This window comes from Centroberyx gerrardi, chromosome 14 (genome assembly GCF_048128805.1).
Source record: "Centroberyx gerrardi isolate f3 chromosome 14, fCenGer3.hap1.cur.20231027, whole genome shotgun sequence".
NCBI classification, from domain to species: domain Eukaryota; kingdom Metazoa; phylum Chordata; class Actinopteri; order Beryciformes; family Berycidae; genus Centroberyx; species Centroberyx gerrardi.
The window spans coordinates 3,404,611-3,417,526 of NC_136010.1; the positions used below are offsets into that span (position 1 = coordinate 3,404,611).

Sequence of the window (12,916 nt, forward strand, 5' to 3'; positions counted from 1 at the left end):
ATCACTTTCAATCTGAGTCATTTACACAAACACAAGATCTCAAGTCAAGACTTTAGAAACCTTTTCAAGTCATCAAAGTACAAGTCAGAGTCAAGTCCCAAGTCACCAGAACCCAAGTCAAGTCAAGTCTCAAGTCTTCTCTTCATGCAGCAAGTCAAGTCTCAAACAATTAAAACTGTGACTCGAGTCCCAAGTCACGTGACTCGTGTCCCCGCCTCTGCCTTTAACCATTAGATGTCAGGCTTTACACAGATTTGAGTTTGGTGTTTACTCGTTAAAGCTAATGCTCAGGTAGAGTGATGGCAGAGTACAGAGTGTGTGTTTCATTTGCGACCGCAGCGTTGGGTAACTCGGCCAGGGAGTAGACGACATCATCAGCATTACCACCGGGGGCGCTGTTGCTCGAAGCGTCACTTGGACCGTTGGAAAAATAGACTTTAGAGTAGCTGACATCGTCATCTTCAGCCTGGGAGCAGAAAACAAGGAGAGGTGGAGCAGCGTCAGAGCCAGGGTTCGGGTCAATTCAAGAATAAAGTCATCAACTCCAATTCAACTGAGGAATTAGAATTGGGAAAAAAATCCTACAGGGAACAGTTAGCGGGGATGGGATGCTGTTCGCTTTTGCTGCTACATTTTTACTTATAAATCTTGCCTTGTGCAGCTTTAAACTACCTGAAGAGATGCATTCAAAAGGCTTAATCCATCATTGAAAGAAGAATGGAGCAGAAGATGAACATTACTTCATGAAGCTAATAAAAAACGTTCAACTATAGCTGACATTTGCTGCCGTTAAAGTGCTAATCTTTCTCTGGGGGGAAAAGCTAGACCGATCTTTACACGGGTGGTTTGAGATAAGATCACAGGCCTGTTTCCGTTCATGACACAGCACTAGATAGGTTACTTTCCGTCTTCCTGTGAAGGGGGAAAGTAACTCTTTTTAAAATGTTGATTAACTGAAAGACAGAGATAAGAGGCAGAGATAGGGAAACTAAATTGCAATGTAACTTTCTTCCTTGGTGTGGAAAGCTCTGTGAAGACACGCCACATTTTTAGGCACAGCACCAGGAAATGCAGCCCACTATATACTCTACAAACCAGGATTCCCTTAAAATAACCTTGCATGTACATTGATTCATGCAAAACAAAATCCCCTTAAAGTGAGTCAAGGGAGTTATTAATGGAGGAGACCCCATCAAAACCTCCTTAAACACCCCTCAATGTTTGACTGCTTACCTTCTAATTTAATGTAAAATTCAGGGAGACAGGAACTTTAGCTTAATAACTCATTAATAACCTGTAAACCTGCACAAAAGGCATGAAAAATCCCTTAATTTCTAGTGTCTCTGTGAATCAACTCATGAATAATTCCCTTATAAACCCATGATACTAACCTTACTGTTTTGAAGCTATGTTGTGATGAGAAATTAAGGACATTTCAGGGATAAAATTAAGGGGTTTGGTTGGAATCAGAGGCAGAATAAAGCGTCACGTCGGCAGTATGTGAACGTGTGAAAGTCCACGTTTCTACCAGTGTTGTACTGCGCCCGAAACATAAATGCTACCGCCGCATTTCCTTTCATTACCTTGTTCTCAGCGCCGCCTGCAGCAGCACAGTTTGGATCTCCAGGACCGGTGTATCTGGCATAAGAGTAAACTGTAGAGACTTCTACAGGACCAGATTTATTCTGCCTGTCCTTCTCTCTGATCTCCTCATACACACGGTCACCCTGCAGGAAGGGAAGGTTAGTTTAGTTTGCATTAAAGGTCCCATAATGAACGCTTTCCAGAGTTTTATTCTGTGTCTTGAGCTCCATTCAAAGCTGTGTGTGTGGTGCCATGAACCAAAAACACTCTCAATCCATTTCTCCACGTTCATTTTCCAGCATCTCTCTGAGCCTTACCAAGAACAGGCCGTTTCTGTCGCCGTGTCTTTAAGGCTCATTAATATTAACGACCCCTCCGTTCCGATTGGCTAACCGTTTCGAGAGTGAAACGTGAGACGCCGCGGCCCGGCGGCTACAGGTAGGGAAAATTCTCCGGTAATAAACGATGACGACCGCTCGACCGCTTTGAAAAAAACACTTTGTTAGTCTATTATTTCTTACAGAAATGATAATGAGCGAACCTTTGTGACGCCACAAAGTTACGGAAGTCCAAACGGCTCGTTTAGAGGCTCGCTTTTCTAATATGGATTGTGTGGATTTAGTTGGCGTCGAAACGAGCTGCAATGTAATCCGACGGGGCAAATCTCACCGTCAATGTACGTCCACTAAAAGTTCTTGTTTTTGCCACTGACAGGCTCAGATTGTTATTACAAGTGTCTGACAACATTATGGAAAGGACCCTACAGAGAAATGAAACGTTTTTCTTTACCTTTCGCTTGATCCGGTCTGTGTGTAACCAAGTCTCGCTCAAGTCTCGCGAGAGTTGAGTTGTTGCAGGAAGTTACACACAGACCGTTTCGCGGCTGCCGGCTGAAGCGATCTCGCTCAATACTGGACCAATTTCAAAAATTGTTGTCCCCTTTAGTCACTTAGACACAAAAAGATGGGAAAATAGGGTCCAGGTTGAAAAATACTGAAGTTACCCTTTAATGACGAACCCGCCCAGCAGGCTCCTGCAGGACAGACCAGAGACATACAGAGTCGTCACACCACAAACTCACCTCTGTGATAGCGGCGTACTCCGTTTCCACAGGAGTGCTCGCTGCTTCTGGAAAACATGCAGGTTCAGACATGATTTACACTGGTGAAACCACAGAATATAGTGACAACACAAGTCTGGACATTAAGGCTGTAAAGTCTGTCTCACTGTGAGAACTGAGCAGATGAGTCTGTTAGCAAACTGTCAAAAACTCAACTGGAAGCTAACGTTAGCGACGAGGCTAACGTAGCTTTATCACAGACTGTACTTCTCTCTCTGGCTCTTCTAGTCAACATTGCAACCCGGTCTCACGGCAGTTTGTGAAATAGTGACGAAATTTAATCTATTGATTCGTGTACATGGACATGATTTTTCCATTTTTTTCGTGACGCTCAGAACGACTTTCAAACTAATGTATTTCAGTTGGAAATATCTTTCGTGCCGGCAGCACGTTTTTTTTTTCTGTCAGTCGGGACTCAGGAAGTAGTGTGACGTTGAAATAAATCGGTGGCGGATGGGCGTATACGTTTCCCTTTGATGCCGACGACCGGGGTTCGATTCCCAGCGTGTTCAAAGTACATTTCAACCGTAAGCCACGTTTAAATTTTTAACGAACGTTTTTCTTATTTAACCATGACCAAACCATTTCTCTAACCTTAACCAAGTTGTTTTAGTTGCCTAACCATAACCGTAACACAAGTTGTTTTATTTGCCTAACCTTACGTTTTCAAATTCGTGGTTTTTTAGGTCGTGTTCATTTCACGAAAAAAATGGAAAAATCGTGTCCATGTACACGAATCAATAGATTAAATTTTCGTGACTATTTCACGAACTGCCGTGAGACCGGGTTGAACATTAGCATGTTAGCAATCCATGGCAGCAAGGAGACAGAAAAGCTGCTTTGGTTCTTGCTGTAAAACTTCTTCTTTCCGTAAGTCGGTTTATACAGAAGCTAGTTCAACGGTTCACATAAAAATGGCCGCCGCTCCGACCATCCTGGAACGTCGATTCGAATGGGAATGACCGTTCTATCCGTTCCAGTTCTGTGGGTGAAACCCTTGGCTTAGTTAGAGAGTCGGCTTTTTTGTGATGCAAACATTGTGCAGCAGGTTTTCTGTCCATCAGACGGTGCAGGAGTTAAAGCTTTGACCTTTACACAGCCCGATCCATAGTCGCCCAAAATAATCATGTAGCGGATAAAAACTACAGTTTTTACTTAAAACGTAAATATACTCTGTGTGTCATTTTCAACACATCGGTTTCGTGTCTGTGTGTGTGTGTGTGTGTGTGTGTCTTACCAGGAGGTTTTGTGGTCCTCCTCCTGCATAGGAAAAGGATGGCCAGTCCTAATACGGTAACCATGACAACCAAGGCCACGCCCACATACAGCATCACACCTGCAGCAGGTTCAGCAGTACAAGGTGGTGTTAAACTGACACATTTCACTCCTCTACAGAGTGGTAAAAAAAAAAAAAAAATCTACAAATCAACTATGTTCTTTATTGAGCAGTATATTATTGATAAAATAAAGTTGTATTGTAAAAATGTGACTATAAATCATCACACCTAGCTGTGATTGGAATCTTCCAGAATTATCTTCAAATTAAAATGATTTTGATGACATCACAACTGCTGTGTTATATTGATGTATGACAATATAAGTAGCTAAATATTTTTATGATCCCATGACAGCATACATACAGTAATTCTATGTATGAGATGTGCTCTACACAATGAATGCTAGTAAAAATTTAGTTAATGTTGCTAACATTAACATTAACTAGCTAGTCAAGCAGCCAAACCTTGAGACGAAAGCAGCTGATCAGTAGCTGATAGTAGTAGCAGTAGTAGTAGTAGCACTATTACTATAGATTTGAATGTATTATACTTAATCATCATTATAACTAGCACCATACTGCACTATTTTTGGTTTTGTTTTTTTATATTGACAATAAAACCTTTAGATCACAAAAGCCCATACTGTACCTGCAGGTGCTGAATCCTGAGCAGCCGGGGGTTCAGACTGTCGGGTCGTCCTGAGAGGTGAGGAGGGGGTGGAGCTTCCTGAGGAGAAAATGACATCCTCACTGTCTGTTATGGAGGCTGATGTGTCTGTTGTGTCTGTTATGTCTGTTGTTGTATCAGGACTGACAGTCGAGGTTTGTATTGAACCGGTTGGAGCTGTGAACAACAAAAATGCGATGAAACTGAATACTGATATCATGAGAAAGATGAGATGCTATGAAAATATTTAAGAAATCTTTTAAAATCAATATTAATTAAATAATAGTAATAGTTAAATGTTAATGTTCCACCAAGGATATATAGTTTTTGAGCAGTAGCTAAACAATGTGGTTGGTCATTAATATTTAAATTAACTGTAATGTGCAGTTTTACTGAGTTTATCAGGTATTTTACAGCAGTAGAACTACTATAGAGACTCTATGAGGCCATGACATCATGAACTATTCACAGTATATTAAAATAAATATTTAACACTCTTCTAAGTGGTGATCGAAATATTCTCAGTTACTAAACACATTGCATTGGAAATATTAATCATATTTAGTCATAAATAAATTTACATTTTGGACCGTTCACATCTACAATAACAAATATGTTTAGTTATTTAAAACAGGAGCAGCTCTCAGTGAGCACAGCCTCTATTTGGATGTGAAAACTTTCTTCAGGCCTCCAAAAATATGCAGGAACATTTTTATGACTTTAAGTGGGAACTCACCATCTGTAACTTTGATATCAAACTCGTCGTATGACTGTGTGAAACGTCTGTCCACAGCACACCTGTACCTTCCTGAGTCAGACTTGTTCAGTTGTGTGATCGTCACATAGAAGACTCCAGTCCTCTTATCTTCGATGCTGTATCTGCCATTCTGATCTTGGTCTCTATCGGTTTCAATGAGAATGTTTTCATTTTTGCATTCTCCCTTACAGAAGTACTTCTTGTTGCTTCCAGCCAAAGTGAAGGAGCATGCAACTGTGATATTTCCTCCCTCAGCTTCCTCATGGACGGGAATGTCAAAGAGGAGACCAATGTTGACATCACACAGCGCTGCTGAAAAGATGAATGATCAATAGTTATGATCAGTACTTACTGTAAGAGACTAGCCACTAACTGCTGCTTCACATTCACACAGTTTCACACGTTCACACTGGGAGCTGCAAGTAAAACCACAGTCTTCTACTGCTGGCCAATGAGATGAGCCGCGGCTCTGGGGCAGATGGGGGGTAAAGTGCCGTGCTAAAGGGCACTTCCTGCAGAAAAGCCACATGTGAAAACCCACATATGCATTCAAAGCACATGTGGGTATCATTTTATAATGCCCTAATAATATTGTAGTATTGTAAGTACACTATATTAATGTGTGATGAAAACTTGACGAAATTCTTTGTAAGTACATTATGTATTGAGGGAGATTTTCCTCAAGTACCTACACAGTAATATTGTGCACTTACAATACTTTTCCATAGGTTAATATACAGGTTAATATGCTGGAATAAGGCCATTGTAAAGTAAAGTGTTACCCACATGTGAAACAGATATTGCCATATGTAATGGCAGGTGAAAATATGAAACAATTTTCACGTGGCAAAAAAAAAAAAAAAGCACTTTTCACCTATAAAAATTGAATTGAATACAATGTGAAAACTGACCGAGTTTTCCTCGGTCAGGTTGGTAACAGTTATTTACCGCTGCAGTGCCGCTCTTCCTCTGGAACTGCTTGGAAAATTAAAATGTTTTCTGTCCAGCTCTTAGAAGGTGCAAAGAACAACTTAGCAACCAGCAAGTCAACAAAAGTGAGTCACATTCGGCCACAGTCATTTTGGTTGCAACTAGCAACTTCCTCTTCTCTTCAAAACACTTCATCAAGCAAGTCACCATGTTTTTAAAAGATTTATTTGATTATGATTAGTAGAAAAGTGAAAGAAAAAAACATTTACAATAGCAGCCGCTGTGGTTTCTTCAAGTAAAGTTAGTTTCCTGTCCTGTAACACTACACTAGATCCAGCCACTCAGGGCTGCCTAGTAACAGAATACTTAAAATATATAATACTATATAATAGTATATATAATACTATACCTAAAATACCATGTATTCTGATTAGGAGGAGGATTACATCTGTAGCAGGTGTTCTACATCTTTATAAAATGTGGCATACAAAGTTTTTGTATGCAAACATGACAAAATATCGACTTATTTGTACCTTCATACTTCAAATATGGAAAGTAATTCAAAGTAAACAGCAATGTGGGTAATCCCTTGGATTGCGTTACTGAGAACAGTTTTGATGAGGCAGTCAGTAACTGTGATGGAACGCATTTTAAAGTGATCTGCCCAGCCCTGACCACAGTGTAGAACTAGAGAAACAGACCGACTGAAAGATAAACCAAGCAGCAGGAAGAGAGGAGTACAGACAGACAAACAGGGAGAAACAAAGATATTAGTAGAATGAGACAGAAAGAAATAAAGACAGAAAGAGAGAGTGACTGTACTCACCGAGGAAGACGTAACAGAACGAGATACGATGGATATTCATGTTAAACTGTTGAACCTCCAAGTCTCCGAGTCTCTTCCTACTTCACTGAAACAGGAACCAAGTATCACTTCCCTTAATGATGCAGTCAGTCTCTCCTTTGACTGCATCAAGCCCCTCTCTCTCTCTCTCTCTCTCTCTCTCTCTCTCTCTCTCTCTATCTCTCTCTCTATCTCTCTCACTCACTTTCTCTCTCTATCTGGGGTTGCGCTCCAAATGTATGTATGACCCACTTCAAGTTGTGGCTCTCCAGTCAGTCATTAAAAAGATTAGTTTAGAGCTGCACAATACAATATTTTTAGTTAAAAACACACCTGTAACATGAAGTGTGTCTGCAGCCCATGAATGCCAAATTTTACAAAAGCTTTATTTCCTTGTATTTTCATATGAAAATCCCATTACATTTACAAAACAAAACAGTGTATCTTTAAAGGCATACTGAGTAAGATTTTGCTGGTTGTGTCCATAGACTGTAAAAAAAAAAAAAGATGGGTGTAGTGAGTGTGATGTCACCTACAGGTTTCTGAAGGGCCGTTTTGAAGGCTATGGGTTTAGGATCGTTGACATTTTTTGGAGCCAGAGCCACTAGGAAAACAAACCCGTGTTTTATCTGTTATATCTGTTAATGACACAATTATTTTGAAAAATCGCCATATGGGCCAGAAGTCATGATTGAGTCGGATCATTTTTGGATGAGTTCATGCCATTTCAAGGGGGAAAATCCTGCTCGGTATGACTTTAATTATAACCTCATGCTGCACCAGGAGGCGTAAATAAAAACTCCAACCAATTAAACATTTGAACAGGCCCGCCCCTCCACCCCTCCCATCAAATAAAAGTGTCTTTCTCTCCCTAACTGATCTCCCATTGGTTTACACTTTTGAATGATCCCTCCTCGCCTCATGTCCCGCCCCAACATCCTGTTTCAACAGGAAATACATACGCCCATTTCCGTGCTAAACAACAAATACAAACTCTATCTAGTCTGTGTGAGAGTAGAGTATATCTGGTCTTGATCCACGGTGGCTGGACTGAGGCTCTGGTAGGTGGAGTCTGGATCGGATCTGGAGGCCGGAGCACAGTTCTCATAGGTGACACTCTGCAAAAAACAACATTAAGTTCAGCAAGGTGACAAGGCAGGACAGCACATCTGAAATACAGTGGTAGTCATGGAAACAGCTCTCCATTTGCATCTATCCTGCATTAATACTACACACTTTCTCCTTGGATTTTCTGTTGCTGCAGTTTGAGTTTCTCTTTTCTCTGTTCAGCCACGGTGGCTATCACTGCTCATGCTCACTACCCAGTTCTTCTTCTTCTGTTTATTCCAAACAAACCGCTGTTGCTGAGGGGAAGGTCAGTTTAGTTTGCATCAATGTAATCTAGTTTTACACACACAGATGTTGCTCAGACTCCACAGATTCCCCCAAACTCACCTCTGTGACAGCGGTGTGCTTTACAGCCACAGGAGTGTTCGATGCTTCTGGAAAACATGCAGGCTCAGACATGACTTACACTGGTGAAACACTTTTTTATGATGTCAAGAATTAGGTTTCAACTTTGCTTTTAGTCCATAACCAGCAGTAACCAAAGCCCAAGCTACCTTCAATTCTCTGCGAAGCCAAATATAAACACGTCGGCCCCCATGAATGATGCAGGCTCCCCTTCAGCCAATCAGTAACAAGATGCATCGTCCCTCCAAGTTTCGTCAAAACCAGACCAGTACTGTCTGAGATATCACATTTGAGTTTAACATGTTGACCTTTATTTACAGCGCCCCCATTAGGTCAATCAGGCCAATCCTTTTTAAGGTTAGCTTGATTTGTGCAGCAGGTTTTCTGTCCATCAGACTTGTGGTGCAGGAGTTAAAGTTTTGACCTTTACACAGTCTGATCCATCGTCCCCAAAATCATCCTGTGGCAGATAAAAACTACAGTTTTACTTACTTTTTACTTTTTAGTTAAAATGGTGTGTGTCATTTTCAACACATCAGTGTGAGCGAAGCTTCAGATTACTGTTGTTTCAACATGAGCTGTATTATTAACAACGCAACCCGTGGTGTGTTGAATTGATTGATTGATTGATTGATTGATTTCATTTTATTATAGTGTCACACCATACTGGAGCACAGCCCACATGGGCTTACAAGACACTGTGAAACAAAGTGATCAAAGGGTACAATGCTGAAAACAGAGAGTGCTTGTTGTCCATCTACAATTCATTTTCAAATTACATTACAAACAATGAATTCCAGTATCGTAGTACCAATATCTCATTCAGAATTAAAAATAAATAAGGATTCTTTCCTTCTGTAAACTGTGTTATCCAGTGTGTGTGCACATGGCAAAATGTGTGTGTGCACTTGTCTTACCAGGGTGTTTTGTGATGCTCCTCCTGTAGAGGCAAAGTTTGGCCAGTCCTAATACGGTAAGCATGACCACCAAGGCCACGCCCACATACTGCATCACACCTGCAGCAGGTTCAGCAGGACAAGGTGGTGTTATACTGAGGTGAGACACTTCACGCCTCAGTCGGCACTACATAAACTAAACACACGCCACAAATAAAAAGTGCGCTGCAACAAAGGAACACACTACATTAACCAAGCGCACAGCAAAAAACCACAACGGAAATTACTTAAATTGCAGTCAGACCACTGGGTGATAGTTCAAATTTTTTTTTTTTCAATTTACCCACGTTCCATGCTTGATTTGACATTGATGTTTTTTTTTTACAAACGTTAAGTCTCCGCCACAGCTGTGACAGTAAGAACTGAATGCCGCGAATTGGGCAAAACATGCTGATCTAGGAGGAAAACCTGAATAAATGAAACTCAAATTTATCTTTAAGACTTTTAGAGTGTTAGCAGGCTAAACTACGGTGTCTTATGTTCTTACGTTTGGTTAATGAAGTGTGTTCCTGTGTTGCAGTTTTATTTGTCACAGGCATTTAGTTTATGTAGCGTGGATTGCGTCACCGTAACTGGGAGCTGAGAAACTTCACAGAGTGGTAAAAATCATTTTCTACAAATCAACTCTGTTCTCTATTGAGCAATATATAATTAACAAAATAAAGGAAAAGTTGTATTATTATAAAGTTTTAACTGTAAATCATCACACCTTAGCTATGGTTGTAATCTGAATTATCTTCAAATGCTAATTATTTTGATGACATCACAACTGCTGTGTTATATTGATGTATGACAATATAAGTAGCTAAATGTTTTTATGATCCCAAGACAACACATACTTGTATAAGCAGTGCCTCTGTGTAGGTAACTAGGTAGCTAATGGTTTAGTTGCTAATGTTAAGTAGCTAGCCAAGCAGCCAAACGTTACTGTATTCTACACAGAAGAGACGAAAGCAGCTGATCAGTTACAGATCACATTCAAATTAACATTAACAATTAATCATTCATTAGTAGTAGCAGCAGCAGTAGTAGTATTTTTATGTTTTGCATTTCAGATTTATTATATTTCATTATTATAACTAGCTAGCCAACAAATAAAATGTATAACAATATATGACCATACTGTCATACTTGTTTTATATTGACAATAAAACCTTTACATCACATGAAGCCCATACTGTACCTGCAGGTGCTGAATCCTGAGCAGCCGGGGGTTCAGACTGTCGGGTCGTCCTGAGAGGTGAGGAGGGTGTGGAGCTTCCTGAGGAGAAAATAAAATCCTTAATGTCTGTTATGTCTGTTGTTGTATCAGGACAGACAGTCGAGGTTTGTATTGAACCGGTTGGAGCTGTGAACAATGAAAATACGATGAAATATTGAGATGCAAAACTGAATACTGAAATCATGAGAAAGATCAGATGCTCCTTTTCACGTATACACAGAAAACAGTGGTAACATTAAATTGAAATTAAAAAAAGATATGCTATGGAAGGAAGGCGCAGTCAGCGACACACCAGCCGCTCTAACTGACCTCCGCTCAGGCGGTCTCCAGGTCTAGCCCCCCCTTCCGCATCCCCGAGCGCCCTGAGGTTCAGGTCCCTACCCCGGTGCCTCCCTGATGCTAAAAGCATCTGGTCCAGAAAGCCCTTCATGCCCGCTGCTGCACAGGCTAGCCGGCCGGTTCCGGCTACCAGTCAGCAGGCCAGGAGAAAGAAGGCGGCGGTCTCTTAGCCGTCTACCCCCAAAACTGAATACTGAAATACACTCTGGTGTTCAACCAATCAAAACTCTCTCACGTCACTCCCCTCTTCCGGTCGCTTCACTGGCTTCCCTTCTCTGCAGGCATCAAATTCAAGACCCTGGTCCTCGCCTACAGAGCGGCGCACCAGACTGCCCCTCCCGATCTGCAATCTCCGGTCAGGTTCCAAACCCCGCCCCGCTCCCTCCGCTCCTCCGCCCTCGCGGGTCGCCTCGCCCCTCCATCGGTACGTGGGCTCAGAAGTCGCTCATCCCGGTCACGACTCTTCTCATCCCTCAGGGGTGGAAGGAGCTCCGCCCCCTTCCGTCAGAACGGCTCATCACTGCCCATCTTTCGGCGGAGACTAAAGACACATCTCTTGAACTAACCTATCTCCTTCCCCTTCTTTAAACAAAGAAACAAAAATACGAATTCAACGAATGCTACTTATTCCTATTGAAAGGCTTAGCTGGTGAAGACTGTGATGCACAGTTGGTTTCACTACTGTTGACAAAATGCAGTTAAGTCGCTTTGGACAAAAGCGTCTGCTAAATGACATAATGTAATGTAATGTAATGTAATGAAATCAAGAGAATCGCATGGGATCAATATTAATCAATGATATTTGGTCATAATTGGGCATTTATCGATGTAAACACAAATGGAAATCTACAACAACAAATGTGTTTTTAGGACAGAAGTTTCCAGTTGGCAATATTAATCATATTTAGTCATAAATCAACGGCCATTTATCTATGTAAATTAAAATGGAAATCTACAATAACAAATACGACTTTGATAAAAAAAATATTAAGTTATTTAAAACAAGAGCAGCTCTCAGTGAGCACAGCCTCTACGTTTTGATGTGAAAGCTTTCTTCAGGCCTCCAAAAATATGCAGGAACATTTTTATGACTTTAAGTAGGAACTCACCATCTGTCACTTTGATATTAAACTCCTGGTATGAATCTGTGAGAAGTCTGTCCACGCCACACCTGTACCTTCCTGAGTCGGACTTGTTCAGTTGTGTGATCGTCACAAAGAAGATTCCAGTCCTCTTATCTTCAACGCTGTATCTGCCGTTCTGATCTTTGTCTCCATTGGTTTCAATGAGAATGTTTTCATTTTTGCATTCTCCCTTACAGAAGTACTTCTTGTTGCTTCCAGCCCGAGTGAAGGAGCATCCGACTGTGATATTTCCTCCTTCAGCTGCCTCGAGACGAAGGAAACGTGTGTTGACATCACACAGCGCTGCTGAAAAGATGAACAATGAATACTTATGGTCAGTACCTCCTGTGCTGTAGACTTACTGCAAACCAGACTGCAGGCTAATGAGGGCTAATCCATCATTTCAAAGAGAGCCAGAAATGATACAGACTGAACCATGAGTAAAGTCCCACTTTTCACTGCCTGTAGAGTCGTAGTAGCAGTGATATCTATCTTTGTACCACTTTTCTTTACAAAACTACAAAATACAATTTAATGTCACATATTGCTGTTGTTTAGTGAAAACCTCATAACTCCAATTTTGGTGATTTTCACATTTTAACCAGTTGAAGGATTACATTCTTT

At 41.0% G+C, this 12,916-nt stretch overlaps 1 protein-coding gene and 2 long non-coding RNA genes across 3 annotated transcripts in view; 1 reads left to right on the forward strand and 2 right to left on the reverse strand.

The window, feature by feature from the left end:
* LOC144542309 (uncharacterized) overlaps window positions 1-12,916 on the forward strand; it is a 710,732-nt gene that overhangs the window by 586,980 nt on the left and 110,836 nt on the right. The window lies entirely within an intron of this gene.
* On the reverse strand, window positions 281-7,238 carry LOC139918321 (uncharacterized). Its single transcript, XM_078288033.1, has 7 exons — window positions 7,161-7,238; window positions 5,384-5,713; window positions 4,630-4,824; window positions 3,942-4,040; window positions 2,666-2,712; window positions 1,584-1,727; window positions 281-466 (listed from the first exon to the last, which is right to left on the reverse strand). Exons 1-7 carry the CDS (start codon window positions 7,198-7,200, stop codon window positions 281-283), a joined length of 1,041 nt encoding a protein of 346 aa, XP_078144159.1. The 5' UTR covers window positions 7,201-7,238.
* LOC144542322 (uncharacterized) overlaps window positions 8,211-12,916 on the reverse strand; it is an 11,440-nt gene continuing 6,734 nt past the window's right edge. The window contains exon 3 of the long non-coding RNA XR_013507181.1: window positions 8,211-8,296. This is a non-coding gene — a long non-coding RNA (uncharacterized LOC144542322). The remainder of the gene's footprint in view (window positions 8,297-12,916) is intronic.

Coding starts and splice junctions, on each gene's coding strand:
- LOC139918321 (XM_078288033.1), bottom strand. CDS start 7,200: ATGAATATCCATCGTATCTCGTTCTGTTACGTCTTCCTCG. Junction 5,714..7,160: donor GTTCTGTTACGTCTTCCTCG/GTGAGTACAGTC, acceptor TCTTTTCAGCAG/CGCTGTGTGATGTCAACATT. Junction 1,728..2,665: donor AGTACGCCGCTATCACAGAG/GTGAGTTTGTGG, acceptor CCCTTCCTGCAG/GGTGACCGTGTGTATGAGGA.